A 24,358-nucleotide genomic window follows, 5' to 3' on the forward strand; every position below is an offset into this window, starting at 1 on the left:
GAAATCTGCACTATTTGCAGTTTTGAGATGTTTTTCTGTTAAATCTTTGAGTAAAGATTCCATTATTTTTCCTACCAACGACATTAAGCTAACTGGTCTATAGTTCCCTGGACTTGTTCTATCTCCCTTTTTAAATATAGGAATCACATTAGCTGTCCGCCAGTCCTCTGGCACTATTCCCTTTTCTAATTAATTTTTTATATATATGTAATATATATAAAAATTATGAGGGGCCTAGATAGAGTTGATAGGAAGGACCGATTTCGAAAATCATTTTGAGTAATTCATGGGGGCACAGGATCAAACTTCGGGAACAGTGGACAAGGATGAGAGCATTGGGAAGGAGGCTGTTGGTTCTGGGAGTAATGGGGTGGGAGGGGTTGCTTGGGAACATTGAAATAGGTTTGGGGATCCGGCACTATTTCAGGTGAACGGGATCTGGAAGCATGACAGGGATGCTTAGGAGAATGTGGCCCGCTACGTGCTTGTTCTTGGCTATCAGTCTGGTTCCTGGTCTTGGCCACGGTTTTTAACTGTTGACTCTGCTGTTACTGTATTCCCCAATTGTCTGCTGACAGACAACAATTTGGATTTGTATAACTCCTGTGGCACAGAAAAACATCTCAAGGTGCTTTGCAGAAGTGTAATTGGATAAAAATTGACACTGGAAGGAGATATTAGGAATGGTAACTAAAAGGTTAGTCTGAGGTAGGTTTAAAGGAGGACAGAGGTGGAGAGGTTTAGGGAGGGAATTAGCTTCGGGCCTAGATGGCTGAAGGCACAGCCGCCAATGATAGAGCAAAGGGAGTGGGGATGCACAAGAAGCCAGAGTTGGAGGAACGCAGAATTCTCAGAAGGTTGTAGGGCCAGAGGAGGTTACAGAATTGGGGAAGGATGAGACCATGAATGTATTTGGACATGAGAATTTTAAATTAGAGGAATTGGGGAACCGGGAACCAATGTCGGTCAGCGAGCACAGAGGTGATGGGAGAGCAGGTCTTGGTGTGAACTGGGATCTGGGCAGCAGAGTTTTGGATGAGCTCAAGTTTATGGAGGATAGAGGATGGCTGATCAGCCAAATAAGCATTGGAGTCGTCGAGTCTGGAAGTGACAAAGGCATGGATGAGGGTTTCTGCAGCAGATAGATTAAGGCGTGGGTGGAGATGGAAGTTCGCGGATTTTGTGATGGAGAGGATATGGGGTCGAATAGGATGCTGAGGTTGTGAACAGTTGGCTTGAGAAGTGGCCATGGAGGGGGATGGAATCGATGGCAAAGCTAGAGTTTAACTGGATGTTGGACAAATAGGCTGACAACACAGAAACAGTGGAGGGGCCGATAGAAAAGGTGGAGAAGTACAGCTAGATGTCTTTAACATACATGTGGAACCTGATGCCATGTCTTTGGATGATGTTACTGAGGGGCGGCATATAGATGAAGAGGATGATGAGGGGGTTGGGGGGGGGGCGAAGATACACCCTTGGGGGTCACCACAGGTAACACTGTGGGTTGGGAAGAGATTGGATTGGTTCGAGTGGAACCAAGAAAGAGCAGTCCGATTCAGCTGAACAATGAAAGAGTGGCATTGGTGTGTTGACTGCATAAAAAGCTGCAGAGAGGACGAGAAGGGATTGTGCACAATGGTTATGGTCACGGAGTATGTCATTTCTGACTGATGAGGGCCATTTCAGTTCTGTGGCAGGGGCAGAAACGTGAATGGAGAGATTCAAGCATTAAGTTGTGGGAAAGATGGGCACAGAATTGGGAGGTGACATGTTGAAGGACTTTGGAGAAGAGGGGTTTGGAGATAGGGCTGTAGTTTGCAAGTACAGAGTCGTCGAGGCTGGGCTTTTTGAGGAGGGGATGACATCTGTTTTCAAAGGGAGGGTAACATCACCAATGGAGAGGGAAGCATTTACAATGTCTCCTGGAGTGGGCCAGGAAGGGATGTCGGGTGTTCAGTTTAATGGGAATGGTGTTGAGAGAACAGGATGTGGGTCTTATGGAGAGGACGTGACAGAAGATAGAATAAGACACAGGTTCAGGACTTGGCAGGGGGGTCCTTTGGAGAAGATTGGCTTGGTAGATAAGGGGAAGGGGGGGGGCACGTGGCAGAGGCAGCTGAACCGATGGCCTCAGTCAGTGACAAGGAAGTCTGTGAGCTCCTCTTGCATGTTTGAGGTGAGAGTGGAGGAAGCAGGGGGAGAGTGGATGCATCAGTTACTTTTGAATCATTCAGTTATTGTCATCAATCCCTTTATAATTCTGCATCATTTCCACTCTTCCTGAGTGTTCCCCCTTTGTAATGGGATAAATCTCCAATATGCTGGTTGTTTTTTTCTGACAATTACTCAGTGGAACAGTTTTGGATAGAAAGCTCCATTGCTGTTGTCTAGACATTTGTTACACAAGTAACTTCAAACATGCTTTCTTCAGGTTTTAATAACTTGAGTCACTTTCTGATATCAGACATTAGTTCCTTTTACACATGGTCAGATAGTATACATAAATTTTGCTATATTATGTTAGTCATTTTATCCATGTTAGAGTGACTTCCTGTTATTGTATGAGAAGTTCCTTCCAGAAATGAATATGGGTGTTTTTTGTTTGGTGTTGAGAGAAATTGAATCTCGCGATGCGGTACAGGGAGATTGGGAATGGGTTGCCTGTGGATGAGAGAATGTTTACCACAGCAAAGGAATAAATAAGCCCAATTAAACTTCAACCTAGTCCAGGCACCCACCATTTATGTATTTCATTCCTGTTTTGCATGTAAGCTAGTGTTTTCCTGTTGTATTTGTTTGAGAAATTGCAGTGACTGTTTTATTTACCTGGAAATCTGTCGTTTGAGAAGTTTATAGCATGAGAGGTTACATGCAGAATGAGTATTCTTTTATTGGTTCTCAAACACCTAAGCACTTGAAAAAATATTTGTTATGAATAATGCTGTTTTGTATGAAAGTAGTATAATTGATCTAAGTTTATGTTCAACAAAATGTATGTTCATGAAATTGTGTACATTGTTTGGAGTTCCTCACTGTTCAAAGTGGCAAGGATTGATTAATATGTTGCAGCTATTGATGAATCTGTACGAATGAATCAGTCTGTAATCAAATTTGTGCCTTCTGAACACTTAAGGTCTAATAATTAAGTGACCATCTATCAGTTTTTCATTTAAGTTCTACTTGTGGTCTTAAACTGAACCGGATGTACCTTTATCTTAAGGGGGGGAGCCTTCTGATTTTTTTTTTGTTTGTCGCTTTTATATTTTTGGTTGCAGTCAGTGACATTTCCGATGTGGGCTTGAATTTTTTGATGTGTTTGTGCAGATGAAACAAACCAATAAAAAATTATAAATCACTAACAAAAACAAATTAATTTTAGAAATACTCATTGTGTCCAAGTGGTTACATGCAAGCCACATGTTCTGATGCACATATTATGTATTATTGTGTTGTCATCCTCAGTAAGTAACAGTTGGGTCATCGTGACCCATAATACAGTGGATGTGTTTATCGTGAAGGCTACTTCTCATCAATTCATGTGAAGGGGAAGATACTGTGTTTGCTCAGCCAATTCCAGTGCACCGAACATAATTGGCACAGTACATTCTTGTTTTAATTAGCTGTTTGGGTATTTGCTGTAAAAGAAAATGGCTTTTAGTGAGGATAAAACAGTAACTAATATAAAATATGGAATATACAAGCTGTATCTCTGGTGTACATCCTACTCTGTTATAATGAACAATCTACCTTCAATACTTGGATCCAAACCAACGAATTCAGCAGTGCGCAGCTGTTTTTTTTCTGCCAAGAATTAACAGTTGAAGAAAAATGCTTGTATCTATGCTTGTTGTACTGTAGAAATCTGAACACAGAATTGAGGCAGTTCCTCTTGAGTATGCACTTTGAAATGATGAGTGGTGGGGGAGGGGAGGAATCAATTCTCAGGCTGTAATATCAAAGAACCCATTTCATTTATTAACCCTCAGTGCATCTGTGACGGGATTAATGTAACCTATTGTCCTCCGAGTATATTAACATCTTTGTTGATAGACCAAATGGCCCAAATGTGATGTGCTGTTTGAGGTTTCTGTCCTGTCACCCCAGAGCATCATGGAAATTGACGGTGAAAGTGTTGAACTACTAAATGTATGCGAATACCTATCACTGCAATAAAACTCCAGTACACGTTTGCAACTCTAAAAATGTACTGTAGTAATTCAGCCATCAGTTAATCATTTTCTATAAGCATCTATCTCATGCATATACTTTAATAATTCTTGCTTGGTGGTTGTTTTGAGGGGAAAAATTACATTTGTTTATCAAATATTCAACTTATGATAACTTCATGCAGGGTAAAAGTCTGGAATCAATTATCAAGGACAAGATAGTGGAGAGAGAGAAACTAAATTGGAGTCTGTATGGATCTACATGCCAGAACAATTCAATAGAGTATATTATGCTCATAAAATAACAAGAGAAGTGCATAAGGGCAAAGGTGCAGGTAACATATTTAGATTTTAATAGGGTGTTTTCTGACTTACTTCATAGAAAAGTAACACATATTAAGATGAATTGAATTGTCGCTGCGTAATGGGAGACAGAGGGTTTCTGGAAGATAGAGGTATTCTAGGTGGAGATGTGTATCTCGCAGTGTCCCACTGGGACCAGTACTCTTCAAAACTTTTATAAATGATGTGAAAGAAGGTACCAGTCGCTACATCTCAGAATTTGTGGATGACACCAAAATAGGTGTAGCTAATATCGTGAAGGATGGCCAGGCGCTACAGGAGGTCCTTAATTGTTTGATGACATGAATACACAATTGGTAGATGCAGTTTAATGCGGATAGAATGGGTACAGGGAACATGCAGAAGGATTACAGGATTAATATAAAAATACAGACAAAAAAGGGATCCATTTCGCTGCTTCTCTCCATCCCCTTGACTGCCAAACCACACCTGCCCCCTGCCAGTCCTCCTCCTTTTGCCCTGAATTCCATCTTCCCCTTTCTCGTTTATCTCCTGTTTGCCCCCTCATGGTCTGTCGAGTTCTTCTCTCTACCTCCTGCTCCCTCAACCCAGACTCGTTCACTCCAATGCTGTCTTGGCCAGCCCCATCCTCCGCATTCTATAAACTTCAGCTTACCCAAAACTCTGCTGCCCTTTTCCAATCCCACACTGTCCCATTTGACCATCACTCTTACCCTCAATATGTTACACTGTCCCCACACTCTGGAATTCCATTCCTAAATGCCCTCACCTCCATCCCTTCCTCCTTAAAACCTACCACTTCAACCAAGCTTTTGGTCACCCTTCCTAAATTCTCTTCATTTGGCTTGGTGTCCATTTTTCCAAACTCCCCTGTCAAGCTCTTTGGAATTTAGTTTGTGTTAAAGGCACAATATAAAATAAGTTATTTTATCAAAGGGATCTTGGGGTCATAGATCATTCAGGATGTGTCAGGCAGCTGTCAGAGATGCAATCCAGATGATGGATTGCCAAACAAAAGGAATAGAGAGTAGATCCTGGAAGTAATCCATCCATTTATATAGAGCGTTGGTCACAGTATTGAGCAGTTTTAGAACCTACACAACAACTAATACGACTACTACTACTACTACTACTACTACTACTACTACTACTACTACTACTACTTGCATTTATATAGCGCCTTTAACATAGTAAAACGTCCCAAGGCGTTTCACAGGAGCGATTATCAAACAACATTTGACACCGAGCCACCTAAGGAAATATTAGGACAGGTGACCAAACGTTTGGTCAAAGATGTAGGTTTCAAGGAGCGTCTCAAAAGAGGAGACAGAGGTGGAAAGGTTTAGGGAGGGAATTCCAGAGCTTCGGGCCTAGGCAGCTGAAGGTACAGCAGAAAGGATGGACTGCACAGGATAAAGGAACAAAAATAAAGCTACTAAGATGAAACTAAGGGTGCAGAATGAAACATATGGGGATTGACTACAGGATCTGGGGCTATTTTTGTTGGAAAGAAAACTGAGGGAGGCATGAATCAAGTATGCAAAATAGGCTCAAGGATATCAAAGATCAGTCGGTGCTATTTATATTGGCATGAGACAGCAAATCGAGTTTAAGCTGAGAAGAGGTGGATTCAGATGGGAAGTTAGTAAACATCCATCTGAATCATCTGTCTGTAGTAGTTGTGCCGTCCAGTTCTACAGTCCTACTCCACAGTAGCTCTACATTTTCCATATCCTTGAGAAGTTTTTTTGAAGATCCTTCCCTTTTTCTGATTGCAACAGTTTCATACTCCTGTTGCATTCATTGTTCATTCAATTCATAGTATCTTTTCCTTTTTTATCCCTCCATTTGTTCTATTTTATAAGTTACTTTTCTCCCATGTTTTGAATAGAACTCCTTAACTGTTGCTTTTGGTTTGTAAGAGTTTATTTGCTGTATTGTGAAGTTACTCACTTTTGTTCATGTCTTTTATAGTGTTTCTAGTGTTTCTCAAACACTTCTTTTACTAGTTGATGTACCTCTGCTTTTGGCCCCTTACTTTCTCTGGTATTCCCCCTTTGTTCAATGAAGATGACACAGTGGCAAATTAATGAAGGGATGATGTCCTGCTTTTGTTTGTACAATAGGATTAAAAAATGCACATGATGACTACCATGTCATTTCATTGTCAGCTTCTGTATTTATGATGGTTATTTAGAAATGAAACGGGCACATTTGTGTCTGTAGTAGGAATAGTCCTATGACAATCTTGTCCTCTGAAAGGCTTTTTCTTGAACAATGAGGAAAGTTGAATGGTATTGTGAAAGCAGTTGAAACTTGTTTAACTCCTTCAAGCTTTCCAGTACAGATGGCCTTTAATTTATTCAGATATACATGCATGTTTCTTGGATGAATTGAACAAAAACTTGCATTTCTGTAGTACCTATAATATAGAAACATCTCAAGGTGCATCACAGAGGTGTTATCAGAAATAAATGGATGCTGAACCATCGAAAGAGATATCAGGAGGGGTTGAAGAGGTGGGTTTTAAGGATAGTCTTAAAGGAGGAGAGGGCTGGAAGAGGTTATAGAGAGGGAGAGTGGCGAGGCCTTGAAGGGAGTTAAACATGACAATGAGAATTTTAAATTGGAGATGTTGGGGAACTGGGAGCCAATGAAGGTCAGCAAAGTCAGGGGTGGTAGATGAAAAGAGACTTAGTGCGGGGTGGGATACAGGCAGCAAAATTTTGGATAAACTGAAATTTATGGAGGTTGGAGGGTAGGAGCGCAGCCAGGAGAGCATTGTAATTGAATTTGGACTTAACATAGCGTGGATAAGGGCTTCAGCAGCAAATGTGCTGAGGTAGGGGCAGAGTCGCGCAATGTGACGGAGGAGGAAGTAGATGGTCTTTGTGATGAAGCATATGGAGTCAGAAGTCCAGCTCAAGGTCGAATAGGATAGTCAAGTTGCAAATAGTCTGGTTCAGACTGAAAAAGTGGCCAGATAGGGGGATAGAATCAGTGGCAAGGATACAGAATTTGTGGAGGGGGCTGAAGACAATGTTTAACTGGAGGAAATTGCAGCTCATCCAAGACTGGATGTCAGACAAGTTGCTTGACAACACAGACAGTGAACGGGAAGAGGATGGCAATATTCGATTAAGAACAGAGGACTTTTCCTGGTGTCCTCGTGAACATTTCATCCCTCAAGAAAAACCACAATCCGGTCATTTGTCGTCTCATTGTTTGTGGTTTGCTGAGTTTGCTTACATTATAACAGTGACTCGAGTTCAAAATTCATTGTCTGCGAGCTGTTTTAGGCCATCCTGACGACGCCTCTCCTAAATGCTGTGAGAAGATTGGAATACGGAGGTGATGTGATCTCAAGAAATCTAGAGTGCAATCATCAACAAAACCTAGGAACATGAGTAGGCCATTCAGCCCCTCGTACCTGCTCCGCCATTTGATAAGATCATGGCTGATCTGTGATCAAGCTCCATATACCTGCCTTTGGCCCATATCCCTTAATACCTTTGGTTGCCAAAAAGCTATCTATCTCACTTTTAAATTTAGCAATTGAGCAAGTATCAATTGCCGTTTGCAGAAGAGAGTTCCAAACTTCTACCACCCTTTGTGTGTTGAAATGTTTTCTAATCTCACTCCTGAAAGGTCTGGCTCTAATTTTTAGACTCTGCCCCCTACTCCTAGAATCCCCAACCAGCGGAAATAGTTTCCCTCTATCCACCCTATCTGTTCCCCTTAATATCTTATAAACTTCGATCAGATCACCCCTTAACCTTCTAAACTCATCTTACAGTATGAAAAGAGAGCTCAATTGTAAAAATAGTACATATGGTTCATATTCACTTGTAAATATTGCAATTCAATCTACAGTCCCCATCCTTTACAAACGCGATTTGCCTGCTGAATGCGATAGCCGGTATAACGGGGTATGGCCTGCATGTCGGGGCTGTTAATGTAAGAAGATGCTTTACGAACAGGATAGTTCCTCCGAAAACAGCATTTCATGAATGTAACGCTGACACCTTCCCACCGACCGACCCCACCCCCCACAACCGCCGAAATAAAATGTCAAAGAACTTTAGAAAGTCCACCTTTCGCCGCAAAACTGTTTTAAGTATCATAGGAAGCCAGTAAGTTAATAACACCATTAATTTAATTTAGCTTTTCAGACACATCAGACTGACTGCCACCGACTTCTCTGATTTCCCCCTCCCAGTTCATGCTAACACAGTTCTTCCCCGATTCTCCCTTTCATCCTACCTATTGCTCCGGACAGAGGACTTGAAACTTTCCTGTGTGTTGTCGGCAGTAGTTTTAGTGGATCAGGAATTTCTGTACACAAGGTGTAACAGGCTTTGGATTCCTGAAGTAGTGGAAGGGGGCAATTGGGGAGCCCCATTCATTTTAATCGGCAAACACAGACCGGCAGATGCTACGTTTGAAACGCGGACAGCTGCAACGCATGCAGTGGAGGCTGAGTCATTGAATACATTCAAGGCTGAGTTAGACAAATTTTTGATCAGCAAGGGAGTCAAAGGATATGGGGAAAAGGCGGGAAAGTGGAGTTGAGGTAAAAATCAAATCAGCCATGATCTCATTGAATGGCGGAGCAGGCTCGAGGGGCTGAATGGCCTACTCCTGCTCCTATCTCTTATGGTCTTATGGCATGCAGAACGGAATGTTAATGCCTCAGTGGCTGCTCACCTCTGTGAAATCTGTACTAATATTTATTAAGATACTGATCAGGAATTGTAGAAATCTATGGAACCTTGAATTGCCATTAGTGTAAAGCATTTGCTGGTAGCAATTATGCAACATTTTTTGTGGAATAGCCTCTTAATTTGAAGACAGTTTGTCTCATTGAGTGAGTAAACGTTAAACCCATATTGTACCAGTGCCCGAAATAAACGGAGCACGTAAGACACCGTAACCAGCAACTTTATGGATAATGATTATCCATTTTGGCCAATATAAACGACTGTCCGTTTCTAAACATGGACGTTTGAAATGGTGGGGACTGTATTTGTTCATTGTAGTATAAATCTCATGATAAGTGATTCGCTTTTGCTAATTGAATAGGCTTTGGTATTGCCATGAATGGGCATTGCTTAATCAGCAGGTCAACCTTTAGAGCAATATGAAATTTTGTTATGATGCATAGCAACGTAGTAATCCCATTGTATTTAACTGGGTTTAATTTATGTCTTCCTAGAATCCATAGGACCATTTTTAGCATTCTGCCCCAACAGCTACTTTTGCAAAGTTTCCTTTTTAAGTCCAACAGATGAGCAATTGTCTTTAAAATCGCGTCACTGTTGTCAAAATCATACTGTTTGAAAATCCATAAATTCTGCATTCTTCTATTCTTACGTTGAAATCCCAGCTTGACTGTTGACATCAATCTTTGACATCAGGTGAGTTTTGATTGTCTTCAATTAAACCATTAGATCAATGATGACCTAGTGATGAAATCTTGGAGGTTGAATAGGTATTCTACACTCATAAGTACCTGCTTGAGTATAGCCTTGAGAGTGTATGAAAAGCTGATGCCCAGGTTGTCTCATCCTCTTGGCAGAAGGACCATGTAGAGATATAGAAGCAGTGAAATAAACCTGAAGAATAACACTTTGACCTTACTGGAAAAATGAACTCACATTCAAATAAATGGGCCCTTGTTGAATAATCACTGAGGTGAAAGGGTTAAACCCATATTGTACAGTGCATTCTTGCTTCAGTATGTGCAGATGGGAACTCTTTTACCCCCAATTTCCATGAACTACATCTAACAAAGACATCTGAAAAACATAAGGGGATTGATGTATGCACCATATTATGGACAAAGACGATTAATGCTAAACGAAAATTGAGTTCTGTTGTACGCAGTTATTTAAGATGGAATGTTGCTTGTAAGTAGAATTGCATTTGATGGGAGTCATTTTTCTAATCCTTAACATGCAGAGCAAAATTAGAAACTTTGTAATTGCACAGACAAATATCAAGATAATGTGGATTAGATTATCTATTGATTATTTCACAATGAAATCACCTTATTGACAGGACTGATACTGGATCTGGTGGAGAGGAGAGCACAATGATGAGGTCTTGAGCTTGTTGATAACTGGGTGATATTTGGACACCATGTTCTGGCAGTGCATGATTTAGTATATTAGTGCTGTGTAATATATTGTGACACCATGCTCTCCAGTTGAGTTTTTTTATTGAAGGCCGTAATGTTGAAGGAGAATCAAGTGCTGTATTTGTTGAATGTGTTTCTATTTCAGAGTACATTCAAAAGTTGGTTTCAAAATAATACTGTAGCCCTTAAAAGATTAAAACACCTGGAAACAGTGATGCTTTTGGAAGTATTTTACTTTTTCTTAATGAGACAAAATTGCCTCTTTACACATACAAAATTGGCAGATTCTGCCTCCTGCCTCCACACCAAAAGAACAAAGCCAACATTAGAAAGATACAAACAAGTTTAAAATTTTTCCAGCTAGTTCTGTAAGTGGTCTCAGAATGGTTGCAAAAATTCAATTCTGGCAACATCTCATTCGAATTACCCACCCCTGCTTGCATGACATGAAGCTGAAACTGCTTCATGTCACTGGAAGCTCTATCGTTTAGCTGGCTTATAAATTCAGCAGAACAGCCATTTTCTGGTCTAAGAGTAAACAAAGGTTTTAAACTTAATGTGTATCTTTATAATGTTGGCTTTGGCTTAGTTCTCCCTGTAGTGTGGAGGTAGGAGTCAGTCCTTGCGCTCCACATCACTCTATGCATCTACTGGTCTTTAAAATGGTGATTGTACTATAATATCCTTTATTCTGCACAGGACAGGTTTTTTTTAGACTTTTTAAAAACTATTTAAGCTTTTGCTTGTTGAACGGGTAAGATGCTGACGCTCAAAGTTTTAATGACACACCTGGACAGCTGCTTGTAGAATGGGAATGGTGTTGACAGTGGACCTTTTGGATCCAGTCCACTTGCCTCGATGCTGAAAAATAAAACCCGTGGGAGTGCAGTTATTAATACTTTGCATTTTCTTTTTTTGTTCAGTAGTTTCTGTCTTCGGTATTTTGATCATAATGCTGAAATAAGACAAAGCAGCTGTTTTTGCTGTAATCCATAATAACTTGCATCGTAAACTTTTGCTGCAGTGTTCTTAGAAAATGTCATGCTCTTGCTGTTCACAGGGTCCAGGATTCTTAACATGGCATGCCAGAATGAAGGTTTGAAATATTTCCACATATGTTTAAAAAATTGCTGGTAACTGATCAGGTCACAGGTAGATGAAGAACAGAATAAATCCTGGATATTGATCAGAAATTGGTGAAGTGTAGAAATCAAAGGGTACTTGTTAGGAGTTACTTTGGGCTGGGAGGGCAGTCGGATGCACATAGCTTGGTATTCGGATTACTGCTGTTTCCGATTTAATTAATTAATTGATTCAGAAACTCAATGCAAGTTGATATAATTTGAAGATGATATCAAACAAAGAGCAGTGGAATTCAAGAAGGCTGCTCAAAAATTGCAGAATAAATTGGTCAAAGCATGTTTGTGGGCAGAACAGTGGCAGTTGAAGTTTAATGCAGAGAATTGTAAAGTATAGCACATAGGAAGAAAAGACTAACAACACGTATACCATGAAAGGTGTAGAAATAGCTAAAGGTGAATCATAGAAAGTTACGGCACAGAAGGAGGCCATTCGGCCCATCGTGTCCGTGCCGGCCGAAAAAGAGCTATCCAGCTTAATCCCACTTTCCAGCACTTGAAGTAGCCTACAGGGCTACGGACCAAGTGCACATCCAAGTACTTTTTAAATGAGTTGAGGGTTTCTGCCTCAACCACCCTTTCAGACTTCCAGACCCCGACCACCCTCTGGGTGAAAAAAATTCTCTTCAGCTCCCCTCTAATCCTTCTACCAATTGCTTGAAATCTATGCCCCTGGTCACTGACCCCTCTGCTAAGGGAAATAGTTGCTCCCTTTCCACTCTGTTTAGTCCTGTCATAATTTTATATACCTCAATTAAATCTCCCCTCAGCCTCCTTTGTTCCAAAGAAAACAACCCCAGCCTTTCCAATCTTTTCTCATAGCTAAAATTCTCCAGGCCTGGCAATATCCTCGTAAATCTCCTCTGTACCCTGTGTAGTGCAATCACATCTTTGTTGTGACATGGTGATAAGAACTACGCAGTACTGTAGCTATGGCCTAACCAATGTTTTATACAATTCTAGCATAACCTCCCTGCTCTTTTAAATTATATGCCTTGGCTAATAAAGGAGAGTATCCCGTATGCCTTTTTAACCACCTTATCTACCTGTCCTGCTACCTTCAGAGATCTGTGGACATGCATTCTAAGGTCCCTTTGTTCCTCTACACCTTTCCGTATCCTCCCATTTATTATGTACTCCCGTGTCTTGTTTGCTCTCCCCAAATGCATTAACTTACATTTCTGGATTGAATTCCATTTGCCACTTTTCTGCCCATTTGACCAGTCCATTGAGATCTTCCTGCAGTCTACAACTTTCCTCCTCACAATCAACCACATGGCCAATTTTTGTATCATCTGCAAACTTCTTGATCAAACCCCCCACATTGAAGTCCAAATCATTAATATATACCTTAAAAAGCAAGGGACCTAGTACTGAGCTTTGTGGAACCCCAATGGAAACAGCCTTCCAGTCGCAAAAATATTCGTCAACCATTACCCTTTGCTTCCTGTCACTGAACTAATTTTGGATCCAACTAGCCACTTTCTCTTGGATCCCATGGGCTTTTACTTTTTTGACCAGTCTGCCATGTGGGACCTTGTCAAAAGCCTTGCTAAAATCCATGTACACTACATCAAATGCATTACCCTCATCGACCCTCCTTGTTACCCCCTCAAAAAATTCAATCAAGTTAGTCAAACACAAACTTCCCTTAACAAATCCATGCTGACTGTCCTTGATTAACCCGTGCCTTTCTAAATGATGATTTCTGCTGTCCCTCAGAATTGATTCCAATAATTTGCCCACCACCGAGGTTAGACTGACTGGCCTATAATTACTCGGTCTATCTCTTTCTCCCTTTTTAAACAATGGCACAACGTTGGCAGTCCTCTAATCCCCCAGCACCACGCCTGTAGCCAGGTGAAGTTGGAAGAAATTTAGACACTTGGCATGTCCAACAACTGTACAGCAGCAATCAACAAAACCAATAGAATGTTGAACTACGTAGCCAAAATGGTAGAACGCAAGTTTGAAGAAGTCATTATCAAACTGTACAGTACTCTGGTCAGACCGCACCTTTAGAACTGTGACTGGTTCTGGTTGCCGAGAAACAAAGGGGACATTCAATTTGGAAAATAACCATGAAGCTGATCTCTAGCATCAAAAGTGTGAGTTATGAGGATAAATGGGAGAAACCTAGTCTTTCCAGCCTGGCCATGAGGTATCTCAGAGATGATAGAGGTCTATAATATAGTTAAGGGCATGGAAAAAGTTAAATCTGGAATATTACTTGAAATTAAATCCAAGAGTATGAGTTGAAGATACAGGTTCCAACTGGTTGAACAATATTCAAGTGTTCTTTCACACAAAGCATGATCACCACATGAAATGGACACATTGCTGCTGTGACCACTTCATTTTCTTTGAACACCTCTTGTCCAAGGTATTGCTCTCTCCTGTTTTCATTCTTAACTGTTGCATCATCAACACTCCTTCACCTCAAGTAGCTTCTCCTTGTGCCCGTAAGCTCTCGTGGTGTACCATGGATCTCCATTCTTGCTCCCCCTGTAGCTTTTCGTTTACATACTGCCCTCAGTAACATAGTTCAGACGCAAGGCATTAGCTTTCACATGCACACCCAGTTCTCTCGCTCTGCCTCCTCCATCCAATGGCTGTTGCCATTCTCTGCAACTGCCTATCGAACATTACCAAAAAAAGTGAATTATCTGATCTTTCATCTCATTCCTCATTGTAGGACATTACTGCATGTAAAATGGCTGCTGCATACATAGCAGCGACTGCCCTTCAAAGCATGTATTGTAGATTCACTGACCACATGCTTCCAGCAGGAATCACACTCTGAACACCATTCAGTGTTAACATGTAGCTTCTTGCTTGGTGGCCACTCAAAATCCATTGCCCGGTAAAGTGCTAGTGAGATGTGTGTGCATTGGCTGATATGTAGGCTCAAAGATTGTCTTTTTTTGGAAAATTGAGAAGTAGCATTATATTAATTGAACAGCTTGCCTCACAAAGCTGCTGTCATCCTTTTTTGAGAATTAGATTGTGATGCAGCAAATGTCCTTTCGTGTAGCTTGATCTTTCCTAAGGTGATTTTTATCAACCAGTGGAGGGAAGTTTACAAATTTTTGAATTATCCTGGATCTCCGGTTTGGTAATGTGATATCTTGACAAAGTGGACAACTCTCTTGAAAGTCAAGATGACCTCTTTTAAACTAACTGAAGCATTGACGTTTTTGAATATAAGCTGGTTCGTACATGGTGAAAGTATATTCTGGAAAGAAAAAAAAGTGCTGTCAAATTTCTCCCTCTCCCTCAGGGTGAATTTTGAGCAGTTCTGTTCTATCAGAAAATGTAACAGCTGAAGTCAAGAGAATGTGAGAAGAAAAGTTTGCAGGGCTATGGGGAAAGAGCAGGGGAGTGGGACTAATTGGGTAGCTTTTTCAAAGAGCTGGTACAGGCTCGATGGGCCGAATGGACGCCTTCTCTGCTGTATGATTTTATGGTTCAGTAGCTGATTCAAGTGTTAATTGATTAAATTATGTCTTAACAGAGTGAGCTACAAATAATCGGTGTCCTGTATAACTTGCATCCATCTTCACTTAGCTGAGTTTAAATATTTATCAATGTTGTGCAGAATTTTTTTTTGGAGACTTCAAGATCTATGAGAGAGATTAAAGAGATGCATATTAATGGAGGGCATATTTGCATTTGACAGCATATTAAGTTTCTGTTGAATTGATGTGAAGGAATTAGAGTAATAGAGTACTCCCAACTGGTATTGGGTTGAAGCCTTAGTCACTGCTTGTTTTTACACCTCAAGGGAAGTTCCACTCATTTTTTAATCCTTCTCTTTCATTAGTTATTTTGCTCTTTCTTTATTTGGTCGTCACTGGCTGACACTGCAGCTTACTAGTTTGTTGGGTCTTTTCACAGTGCTATTCTTGGTCTGGTCTAAGATATGTGCAGAAGTGACTTGGGATGACCAATCATCCATAGATTTTTCCTTTCCTTCCTTTTCCCTTCCACTGAAGAACGACATAACCTTTGCTCAGTGCCTCCCCATTACACGCCATTTGGAGCAGCTAAATGTTTTGGTAGATTTCAGAAGTAGATTTTTACTGTCTGTTTAGAGTAGACTGTTTCTCTGTAGTCAGCAATGAAATAAAATCCTATATCACTGGTTTAAATAACATTATTGGATTTTTGGAGCCCTGCAGTCGGACATAATTGGGAATGATATCTTTTGGCAAAAAATTTTGAATCCTGAATGAACCATTCTCCTTACTGCACTTGCATATTTTGTGCAGAATTGCACATATTTGAGTGCTTCACAGATATACATTTAAGGGTTCAGATGATCTTCATAAATCACTTGAGCTTCAATCTCATGGTTATACTGTTACCTGTACTGAAGATGTATTGCAACATTCTATCACTCTAACCTGTGTACTCTCATTCTACTGAAGAACATAAAGTCTGGAGATTGTAAAGGCCATTCTGCCCATCCCATCAAGCCCCCTCCATCCAGAATTCACATATCATTAGTCTATCATAGATTTACACATACACTGACCACTATCAGCATTTGATTCCTAACTTTAAGGACCACTGTGTTCCTTTTCCTGCCTCCTTGGAAAAAACAGGACCTCAATACCACTATCAATCCAGCTTGCTCTTAATTCACTTGAAATCAACTGCCTTCTCTGACAATCTGTTCCACGTGGCCACTGTCATATGAGAAAATCATATTGCATGTTCTTCAGTATATTGACCTGTAACTTTAAATTCCCTCCGCCTTTTGGGCAGGATCGTGCTGCCGATGATCTGGCTGAGAACCACAATGTGAACTGGGCCTCCGTAGTGCAATGCAATGAAGTACAATAGGCCGAGCCCCCAGAATTACATTTGTAATTAAATGCAGTTTAATACCATAAGAGATAGGAGCAGGAGTAGGCCATTCGGCCCCTCGAGCCTGCTCCACCATTCAATGAGATCATGGCTGATCTGATTTTTACCTCAACTCCACTTTCCCGCCCTTTTCCCCATATCCGTTGACTCCCTTGCTGATCAAAAATTTGTCGAACTCAGCCTTGAATGTATTCAATGGCTCAGCCTCCACAGCTTTTTGGGGTAATGAATTCCAAAGATTCATGACCCTCTGGGAGAAGAAATTCCTCCTCATTTCCGCCTTAAACGGACGACCCCTTATCCTGAGACTATTCCCCCTAGTTTTAGATTCCCCCATGAGGGGTAACATCCTCTCAGCATCTACCCTATCGAGTCCCCTCAGAATCTTGTATGTTTCAATAAGATCTCCTCTCATTCTTCTAACCTCTAATGAGTATAGACCCAACCTGTTCAAACTTTCCTCCTAGGAGAACCCTTCCATACCCGGAATCAACCTAGTGAACCTTCTCTGAACTGCTTCGATATTGTGTGAAGCATTAGTGAGCATTGTTAAATAGAAATTTTATTCAGCATTGTTCAAGTTTAAATATTAAATATGACATTGGAATTGTGATGTTTTGAATCACAGAACCTTTAAAGGAGAACGCTATTATAGAAAATACTTCACCTAGAAAAACTGGGAATAAAAATTTAAGTCTCTCTCTCTCTCTCTCTCTCTCTCTCTCTCTCTCTCTCTCTCAGATTTGGCAGTTAAATATGGCTTTGTAGATGCTATGGGGTAAATTTTAACTCCCAAGGACGGGTGGGCAGTAAAAATACTACGTTTTCAGTATGGGACCGCATCTCTGCTCCAACACACCCATTTCTGGGTTTAACCCAGGCAGATTTGTCTTTGTGAGGAGAGCAGACACCAGGAAGTCCCGCTCCCACTTAAAGCTGGCAGGCTGATAGTTAAAGAGGCAATGTACCTTGTTGAGAGATTTGAGGTATTTAATAGTTTGTGTATTGGACAATTAAAATGAATTTAGCTTTAGCTGTTTGATTTTCCCATTGCCTCCGAAACACGTCAGGCGAAAGCAGGCGGGAAAGGCCGGATCCATGATGTGAGTGCCTTTATTGAACTGCTTATGGGCCTGGAAGGGCAGGAGTGCTTCATCCAGGCCCAACAAGCTCATCTGGCTGACAGGACCCTCATGATTGCCTTCCCCCCAACCCCGCCCCCCCACCACCACCACCAGCACCACCACCATTGAATCCACGATGGTGGCTGACTGCCCCGATGTTGTCCATGTTTCTCCAAGCCCGATGATCGATCTCTCCCTGCCGCCCACCTCTCTGATGTGCAACAGCTTTCACTGCCACCAGCCAGCGTGTCAAATTAGGCTGGCTGCCGGGCGCGAAACCCAGAAGTGCCATTGATGGGCCTCATTCAGGTCATGATTGCAGGTCATGACCCGCCCATTTACCTTTTGGATTTCGCACCCAGAAATCTTCCCCCTCCCACTTCCTTCCTGGCTGGAAGTTAAAATTTACCCCCATGATTGGAATGCGGAACTGGTAAACAATCTTCCACCCAGCACAACAGTAACCAAATGGAGATGGATTCATTGCATGCATCATCTAAGTTGATCTTTACTGGCCCATATAGCCACTGTGTTGAGGCTGCATTTGCAGTGACACAAGTATAAGATTCTCACCTCTGATTCCTCTGTTCCCTTCCCTAAATTATTTCCACTTTTGTATTTTAGATTAAATGATTAATTTAGATTATAATTCTTGTGTTAAGTTTGAAATTATCTTTAATTTTTCAGAGTTCCATAATAATTCTTATTGAAGATCTTTTTTCTTTTTACAGACAAGAGATGATTTCCTGGGTCAAGTTGACGTGCCTCTTAACCACTTACCGGTAAGTTGAAGGTTGAAAAGAAATTGTCTTTTTTTAAGAAACAAAGTTGGCAAGTGGTCTCCTTATGGCTGAACACATACAGATGCCTGATAGCCTGCAGTGGTTGTTTAACCGTCCTATTTAACCACATATCAAATTCAGACATTTTGATCCTATTAAAATAATATATTATTGAGAAACCCAAGTGAAGGACTAAGGCCCATAGCGCAGGAAACCACCACAGTTGAAAAGAGTAGAAGATAAGAAGAGGTAAGTCGTCAAGTAGTCATTAGGTGATATGAAGTTTGAACTTCTTAATTTTCAGATTGTAGGAGAAATGGAAAACTGAGGCACTTAAGGAGGTTAAGTTTCTTGGAGTAGGACACTGTGATGAGTATCGAGTTCAGTACACGGTGCAAGGAGGAGGAAAAGAATGGAGGATTATGTGCAAGAGCCTGGCAGGAACAGGAGGAAAGTCCAGAGGAGCAATGATCATTTTAGCAGCAATAAAAAAGTTGCGACAGAGAGGGGTTTGATAAGATATTCAAACAAATAATGTTAATAAATAAAGGAGTAAGGGTGGAGCAATCAAAGTTAAGCGGTAGTAGTTAATCGGACGCGTAAGACATGAAGAAAACTCTGTCTTTGAAGAGTATAACTGTGACAGAGGTTGAGTCATAAATTCCTTGAAAAATCAGGTGTAATGATACTGCCATTTGAGACCTCAAATAATTGATAATATTTACATTGGTTGATGTGCCTGTAAGTAAGCAAATGTTTGGTTTTATTGACTAATTCTGTTGACAAGTCATCTTGCTATGTCAATTTGCACCATCTAAACTTAGAACTTCAGCAACAGAATTATTTGTTAACTAATCTTTTGTTATTTATTGCACTACGGTATTTGAAGTATTAAAACCAGTTGACAAATGAGTTGATACCAATTGACACAAGGTAATCATTTTCTATAAATAGGCTCATTGTTGCATTTGTCGTCATCTATTTCCAACTGTGGGTGGTGCAGGGCAAGTTTTAACCTTATCTTGAAAAGCTCTTAGCAATCTGGAGCTTTGGCTGCATGGGGCAAATTTTTTTTCCACCTTTGTTTCTGATTTTCAGATGTCAACTGTGTTGATGGGCTACAATTGTAAAATGTCTCTTGATTTGCAGACTGTTGTTAATGCAGCGTTTTATTTGGTCCACAGATAATAGAGGTATATATACTTAACAGTTTTTTTCCCCATTCAGCATGGATTTTAAAACAGAAAGGATGGTAACATTTCTAAATTTAAAAACTGCAATGGGTACAAATCTGAAATAAAAACCAAAAATGCAGGAAATACGCAGCAAGGATTTAATAATCCTTCTGCTAGGCATCTTGAATGTGGGTTTCCTCCACTCCCTTTTTTTTCCTTTCTTGGGCTCTCTTGCTTCACATTGGAGGTCTGGGATAAGTTGCACACCCATCATCATGTTGTTGTGAACCTGGGTCGTTCCAACTCAGTTTTTTGAAACACTCCCGTGCGTAAATGTATGACTAATGCTTGCACATTCCCACTACGGCATGGCTGAGATTGGGAAATTGACATCTGGCGCTCCGATACAACATGCCATTTGAATTCTAATGGAATAATTGGAGTCCTTGTGCAAACTAGTTGGTTTGAATTGGTGTAATTGATGGAACAGGACTTGTTACATTTTTTTTAACTGAAGTTACATTAAAGAAAACATGTTTTGAGATCTGCATCAATTGAAACGCTGCTTGCCTTTTTAAAAAAAAAAGTAGCCCATTGCTCTTGTTACACTGCTCAAAAATGCCAAAGTTACCAATTACCATATATTCATGCATATAAGATGAGAAATGTATTCCATTGTTTGACAATTCAAAGTCGGTGAGTGTGAAACCTAGGCAGATTTAACTGACAACAATCGGCAGTAATTAAAATCTCAGTGAATACGGTTTCTCTTAGCTGATGGAAGCTGAACTGCAGCTATGCTCTGGGTGCAGATTAATACTGTACTGCAATGCTGTGGCCGAACACAGTGCCTCAGCCATGGCATCATTAGTGCAGTTAGCTAGTACAGTACTGAACCTGCATGTTGAGCAGGAGCTGAATAACGAGCAAGTCCTACCTTTTGACTTCCAGGCCTCCAAATTTACTCTCCACCTTGTCAGTTTGTATGGATGAGCCCCCCCTGCCCCCTGCCCCCATCACCTTCACCACACTATCTACTTTCATGTTGACCTTGCCTTTAATACTCTTAAATACCTTAATCAGATCCCATCTAAGTCTCCAATGATGGTACTATCCTTGGCAGAAAATGACCTAACACAATTTATTCAAACAGTTCACACTATTTCAGGATTAAATATATAAGGAATATTCCGAAGGAGAACATGGGGGCTGGTTGCAGAAGGTAGAGTACCTTCATAACTTGTAGTATGAAATCAAAATGCTCGCAAAAGGTACCTGGTAGGTTTTTTTTAATGTAACTCAATGTGTTGCAGCATGTTCTCAGTCAAATTATAAACAAGTAAGTGATGATGAGATCATTACAAATGCTTTGGCTGCCAAACTGATCCAGCAAATTCCTCTGCCAAATTCAAAATATTGAGTAAGCACAATACTGTTTTAATGATTACCCTTGCCTTGTAAATGGATTGTGGATTTTATGGAGGGGAATTTTTGGGTGGAATTTTGGGTTGCTCATGTATGCAGATTGCCTTATATTCGAGAATATGCAATGTGGATGGCAGTAATAAAATGATTTACCTTTTTTGAATCATGCAGTTAAATAAAACTAATGAAGAATGCCAGCATTTTTTGATCAGTGGTGGAGGTGGTGATGGTTTTTGGAAAGTAATGTAATAAGCACGGTGAGGGATGTAATTTTCTGGCAGATGGAGCAGTGCTTCCCTTTCGGTACACAGTGTCAGTGTCAAGTTATGATACATCATGGACAATATATTGAGTGAGGACCCCTTTACTGTACCCCAACTTCAGAAGACCATCTCTTTGCACCTGTATGGACTTTTCCAATTTTTTTTTTAAGCAGACTGTACTTGTCGTCTTTCTGAGGTATGTTGCCAAATTATTAATCGTGCTGTGGATCTGCACTGAATATAAAACTGTTGAAACTTGATTCTCAAGACCCTGGCAGCCAGCAAAGAGTGATGACAAACCACATTAGATAGTGCTTTGTTTCCCTTTCTATATAATGTGAACCTGCTGTACCACTTGCTACCCCATTAGATGCGTTGTTTCCTAAAACTTAGCTTGCAGCGATTAGTTTCTCAAACAGGACCACCATTTACTTACCATTTTCACATTTGTGTGCTTACACATATTGGAGTAGAATTTCTGCAGGGGTTCTCTGACCTCCTGTCATTGACACCATTTCTAAAGAGTTCCCGCCATTCTTTCACTGAAATTATGGTGGGAGATTGGTGAAGCCGTGTGGAAATTACTGTAAGTATTTCAAATCTTGCATTTGACTTCTCATTTTCCCACTGCTTTACTAAAAGCAGGGGAATTCTGGCATTTCAGTCTGATCAAGAAACCTTGCTTGAGTGCAGGCTTGGACATGATAGAAAGCTGGGTTCTTGGGATATAAATCCATTACATGGTCATTTTAAAGGGGAAAAAAGAACTTTTTTTGAAAAAACATTCTTCAGTGGGGGCAATACACTTCAAAAATACTTGTTACCATCTTTGAATATTCCTTTAGCTTTTTCCAGAATCCATTTTTAGAATGACTATCATTGAAGGTATTAAAATGTATGACATTACCTTCAAGGTATTGTGCTCCACACTATAGGAATAATCTCAAAGCTTTAGATATGATACAGTGAAGATGCTGCCTGCTATGAGGAATACAAATACAAAGAAAAACTTGAAAATGGGGTCTTATTTCATTAGAACAATGCAGATTGCGAGGTGATATAATAGGTATTTAAAATTATGAAAGGATGAGACAGGGCAGATGGAAGCTTACTGTTTCCAGTAGTTGATGGCTGAAGAATTAGGGGCAATAGATGCATTATTAAATGCAAGAGATTTGGAACCGCGGGCAGGAGAAACTTCTTCACGGAGCATTGAGGTTATGGAATTTACTTCTAGGATTATTGATTGAGGCAGAATTTACGTCATCATTGAAGATTAGATTTGATAAGTCAATGAACAAAACTGGGTTGAAGGGACAGGGGACAAAAAATATGATTAGATCTATTTGTTCACGTGGAGGGTAAGCATTGACACAGACTGGTTGGCTTGAATCACTTGATTCTGTGTTGTAACTTGTATGTATTTCTAGGTATGAGGAGCCACCTAGTGGTGCCTCACAATGACAGCTTTACATTGATAGTCCTGATTATCTGAAGCTAAATTTCTGTGTATCGTTACATAGCAACAATCTGTAAACACCTCATAACACTTTTCTATGAATATGATCAATCGCTCAAAAAAAATTGACAGTTATAACTGCTTTTTTGCTTCAAATATCATTTAAATGTAAACAATTTTACAACACCAAGTTATAGTCCAGCAATTTTATTTTAAATTCACAAGCTTTCGGAGACTTCCTCCTTCCTCAGGTAAATGTTTCAGGAGCTCCTTGAAGCCTACGCATTTATACATATAGAACAATACATGGTGTTTACAGACTGCCCCTGCAACTGCCCGTTGCCAAGGCAATCACCGTGTTCAGACAGAGAGGTGTCACCTGCAGAACCCCCGAATACACATTCAACAAAAAAACAAACAGGGAAAAAAAAACAGAGAAAAAAAACAGAGAGAGGCAGAAACATCCGGAAGGCAGAGAGAGCCTATACTTCACTACATTTAAATGTAGTGAAGTATAGGCATTTATAGCTTTAAAAAACCACAACTTGTACACATTATGCTCAATATGTGAGGGTTGCTATTGCTGGAAAATGCAGGTTTTTCAATTTCTGTCCATCTGGTCTTGCTGTGATTGAAGTTAACATTCACCCAATATCAGTCTTAACTACAGCAAGGCCAGATGGGGATCGTGTTCCCTCCGCTTTGCTGCAATTGCAATCTGTTCTGTGCTATTATGAACCCCCCCTCCCCAACCTCACCTCCATGCACTTAACTTTACGTAGAAGTTTGGGCTGGATTTGAACACAGGCCCAGAAGTGACCATGGCTAGTATGGCACCCTATAGTCTTTTTGTAATTACTCATTCACCTTTTGGCGTACACAAGTAAGTGATTGTATGAAAATAAATGATACATATAATAAGATGAAGTGGAGAACTCCCAATTAAGTATTCTGCAAACAGCATAACTGCTGCTTCCTCCATCTTGCAGATTATAGTGTTACCGGGCAGCAATGTGCTTTTTGGGCCCTGAAATACAACTGCTCAATGTAGGAAGGAGGCTCGTGGGAAGTGTTGATTGAATTATCCCACTAGTCTCTGCAGTCATTTTTGCTGTGAACCCTTTATTCTGTGATAGTTAATAATCCACCTCTCCACCGCATTTCACACTACCAGCCTCTGTCACTCTCTTCCAAAATCATACTCCTATAAATCCCTGACAACCCACCTCCACTTCATTTATTTCATATTTCCACCACTGAGTCTCTGAACTTAGCACTGGCTCTGCATGTAGCAGCAACTTTCGTTCCTGTCTTGTCTCCCACGGAACCTCCAAACTACAATGTGCATGCCCTGCCTCTGCTGTGACCACCATTATCCACCCTCAGATGGGTGCTAATGATCTGCACTGGAAAGTATTCTTAGCTCCCAAACATGTGCTATCCCTTTCCAGTGTTTTGTGCCAAATAGTCCACATTTTCTTCCTCTT

The 24,358-nt window shown here is 40.6% G+C and overlaps 1 protein-coding gene across 15 annotated transcripts in view; it reads left to right on the forward strand.

The window, feature by feature from the left end:
- The window catches only part of nedd4l (NEDD4 like E3 ubiquitin protein ligase), a 412,625-nt gene that overhangs the window by 273,585 nt on the left and 114,682 nt on the right, over positions 1–24,358 (forward strand). For 13 of the 15 annotated variants that reach the window (XR_010962841.1, XR_010962842.1, XM_067983954.1 and 10 more), the window contains one exon: positions 18,499–18,549. Coding sequence is in view for 13 of the 15 variants with exons in the window: in XM_067983954.1 (XP_067840055.1) it covers positions 18,499–18,549 (51 nt within the window). In the remaining 2 variants the exon portion in view is untranslated. Of the gene's footprint in view, positions 1–11,692; positions 11,729–18,498; positions 18,550–24,358 lie in introns of all 15 variants that reach the window. The other 2 variants (XM_067983943.1, XM_067983948.1) reach the window with 1 other exon arrangement.

This window comes from Heptranchias perlo, chromosome 1 (assembly GCF_035084215.1).
Source record: "Heptranchias perlo isolate sHepPer1 chromosome 1, sHepPer1.hap1, whole genome shotgun sequence".
In the NCBI taxonomy this organism is placed as follows: domain Eukaryota; kingdom Metazoa; phylum Chordata; class Chondrichthyes; order Hexanchiformes; family Hexanchidae; genus Heptranchias; species Heptranchias perlo.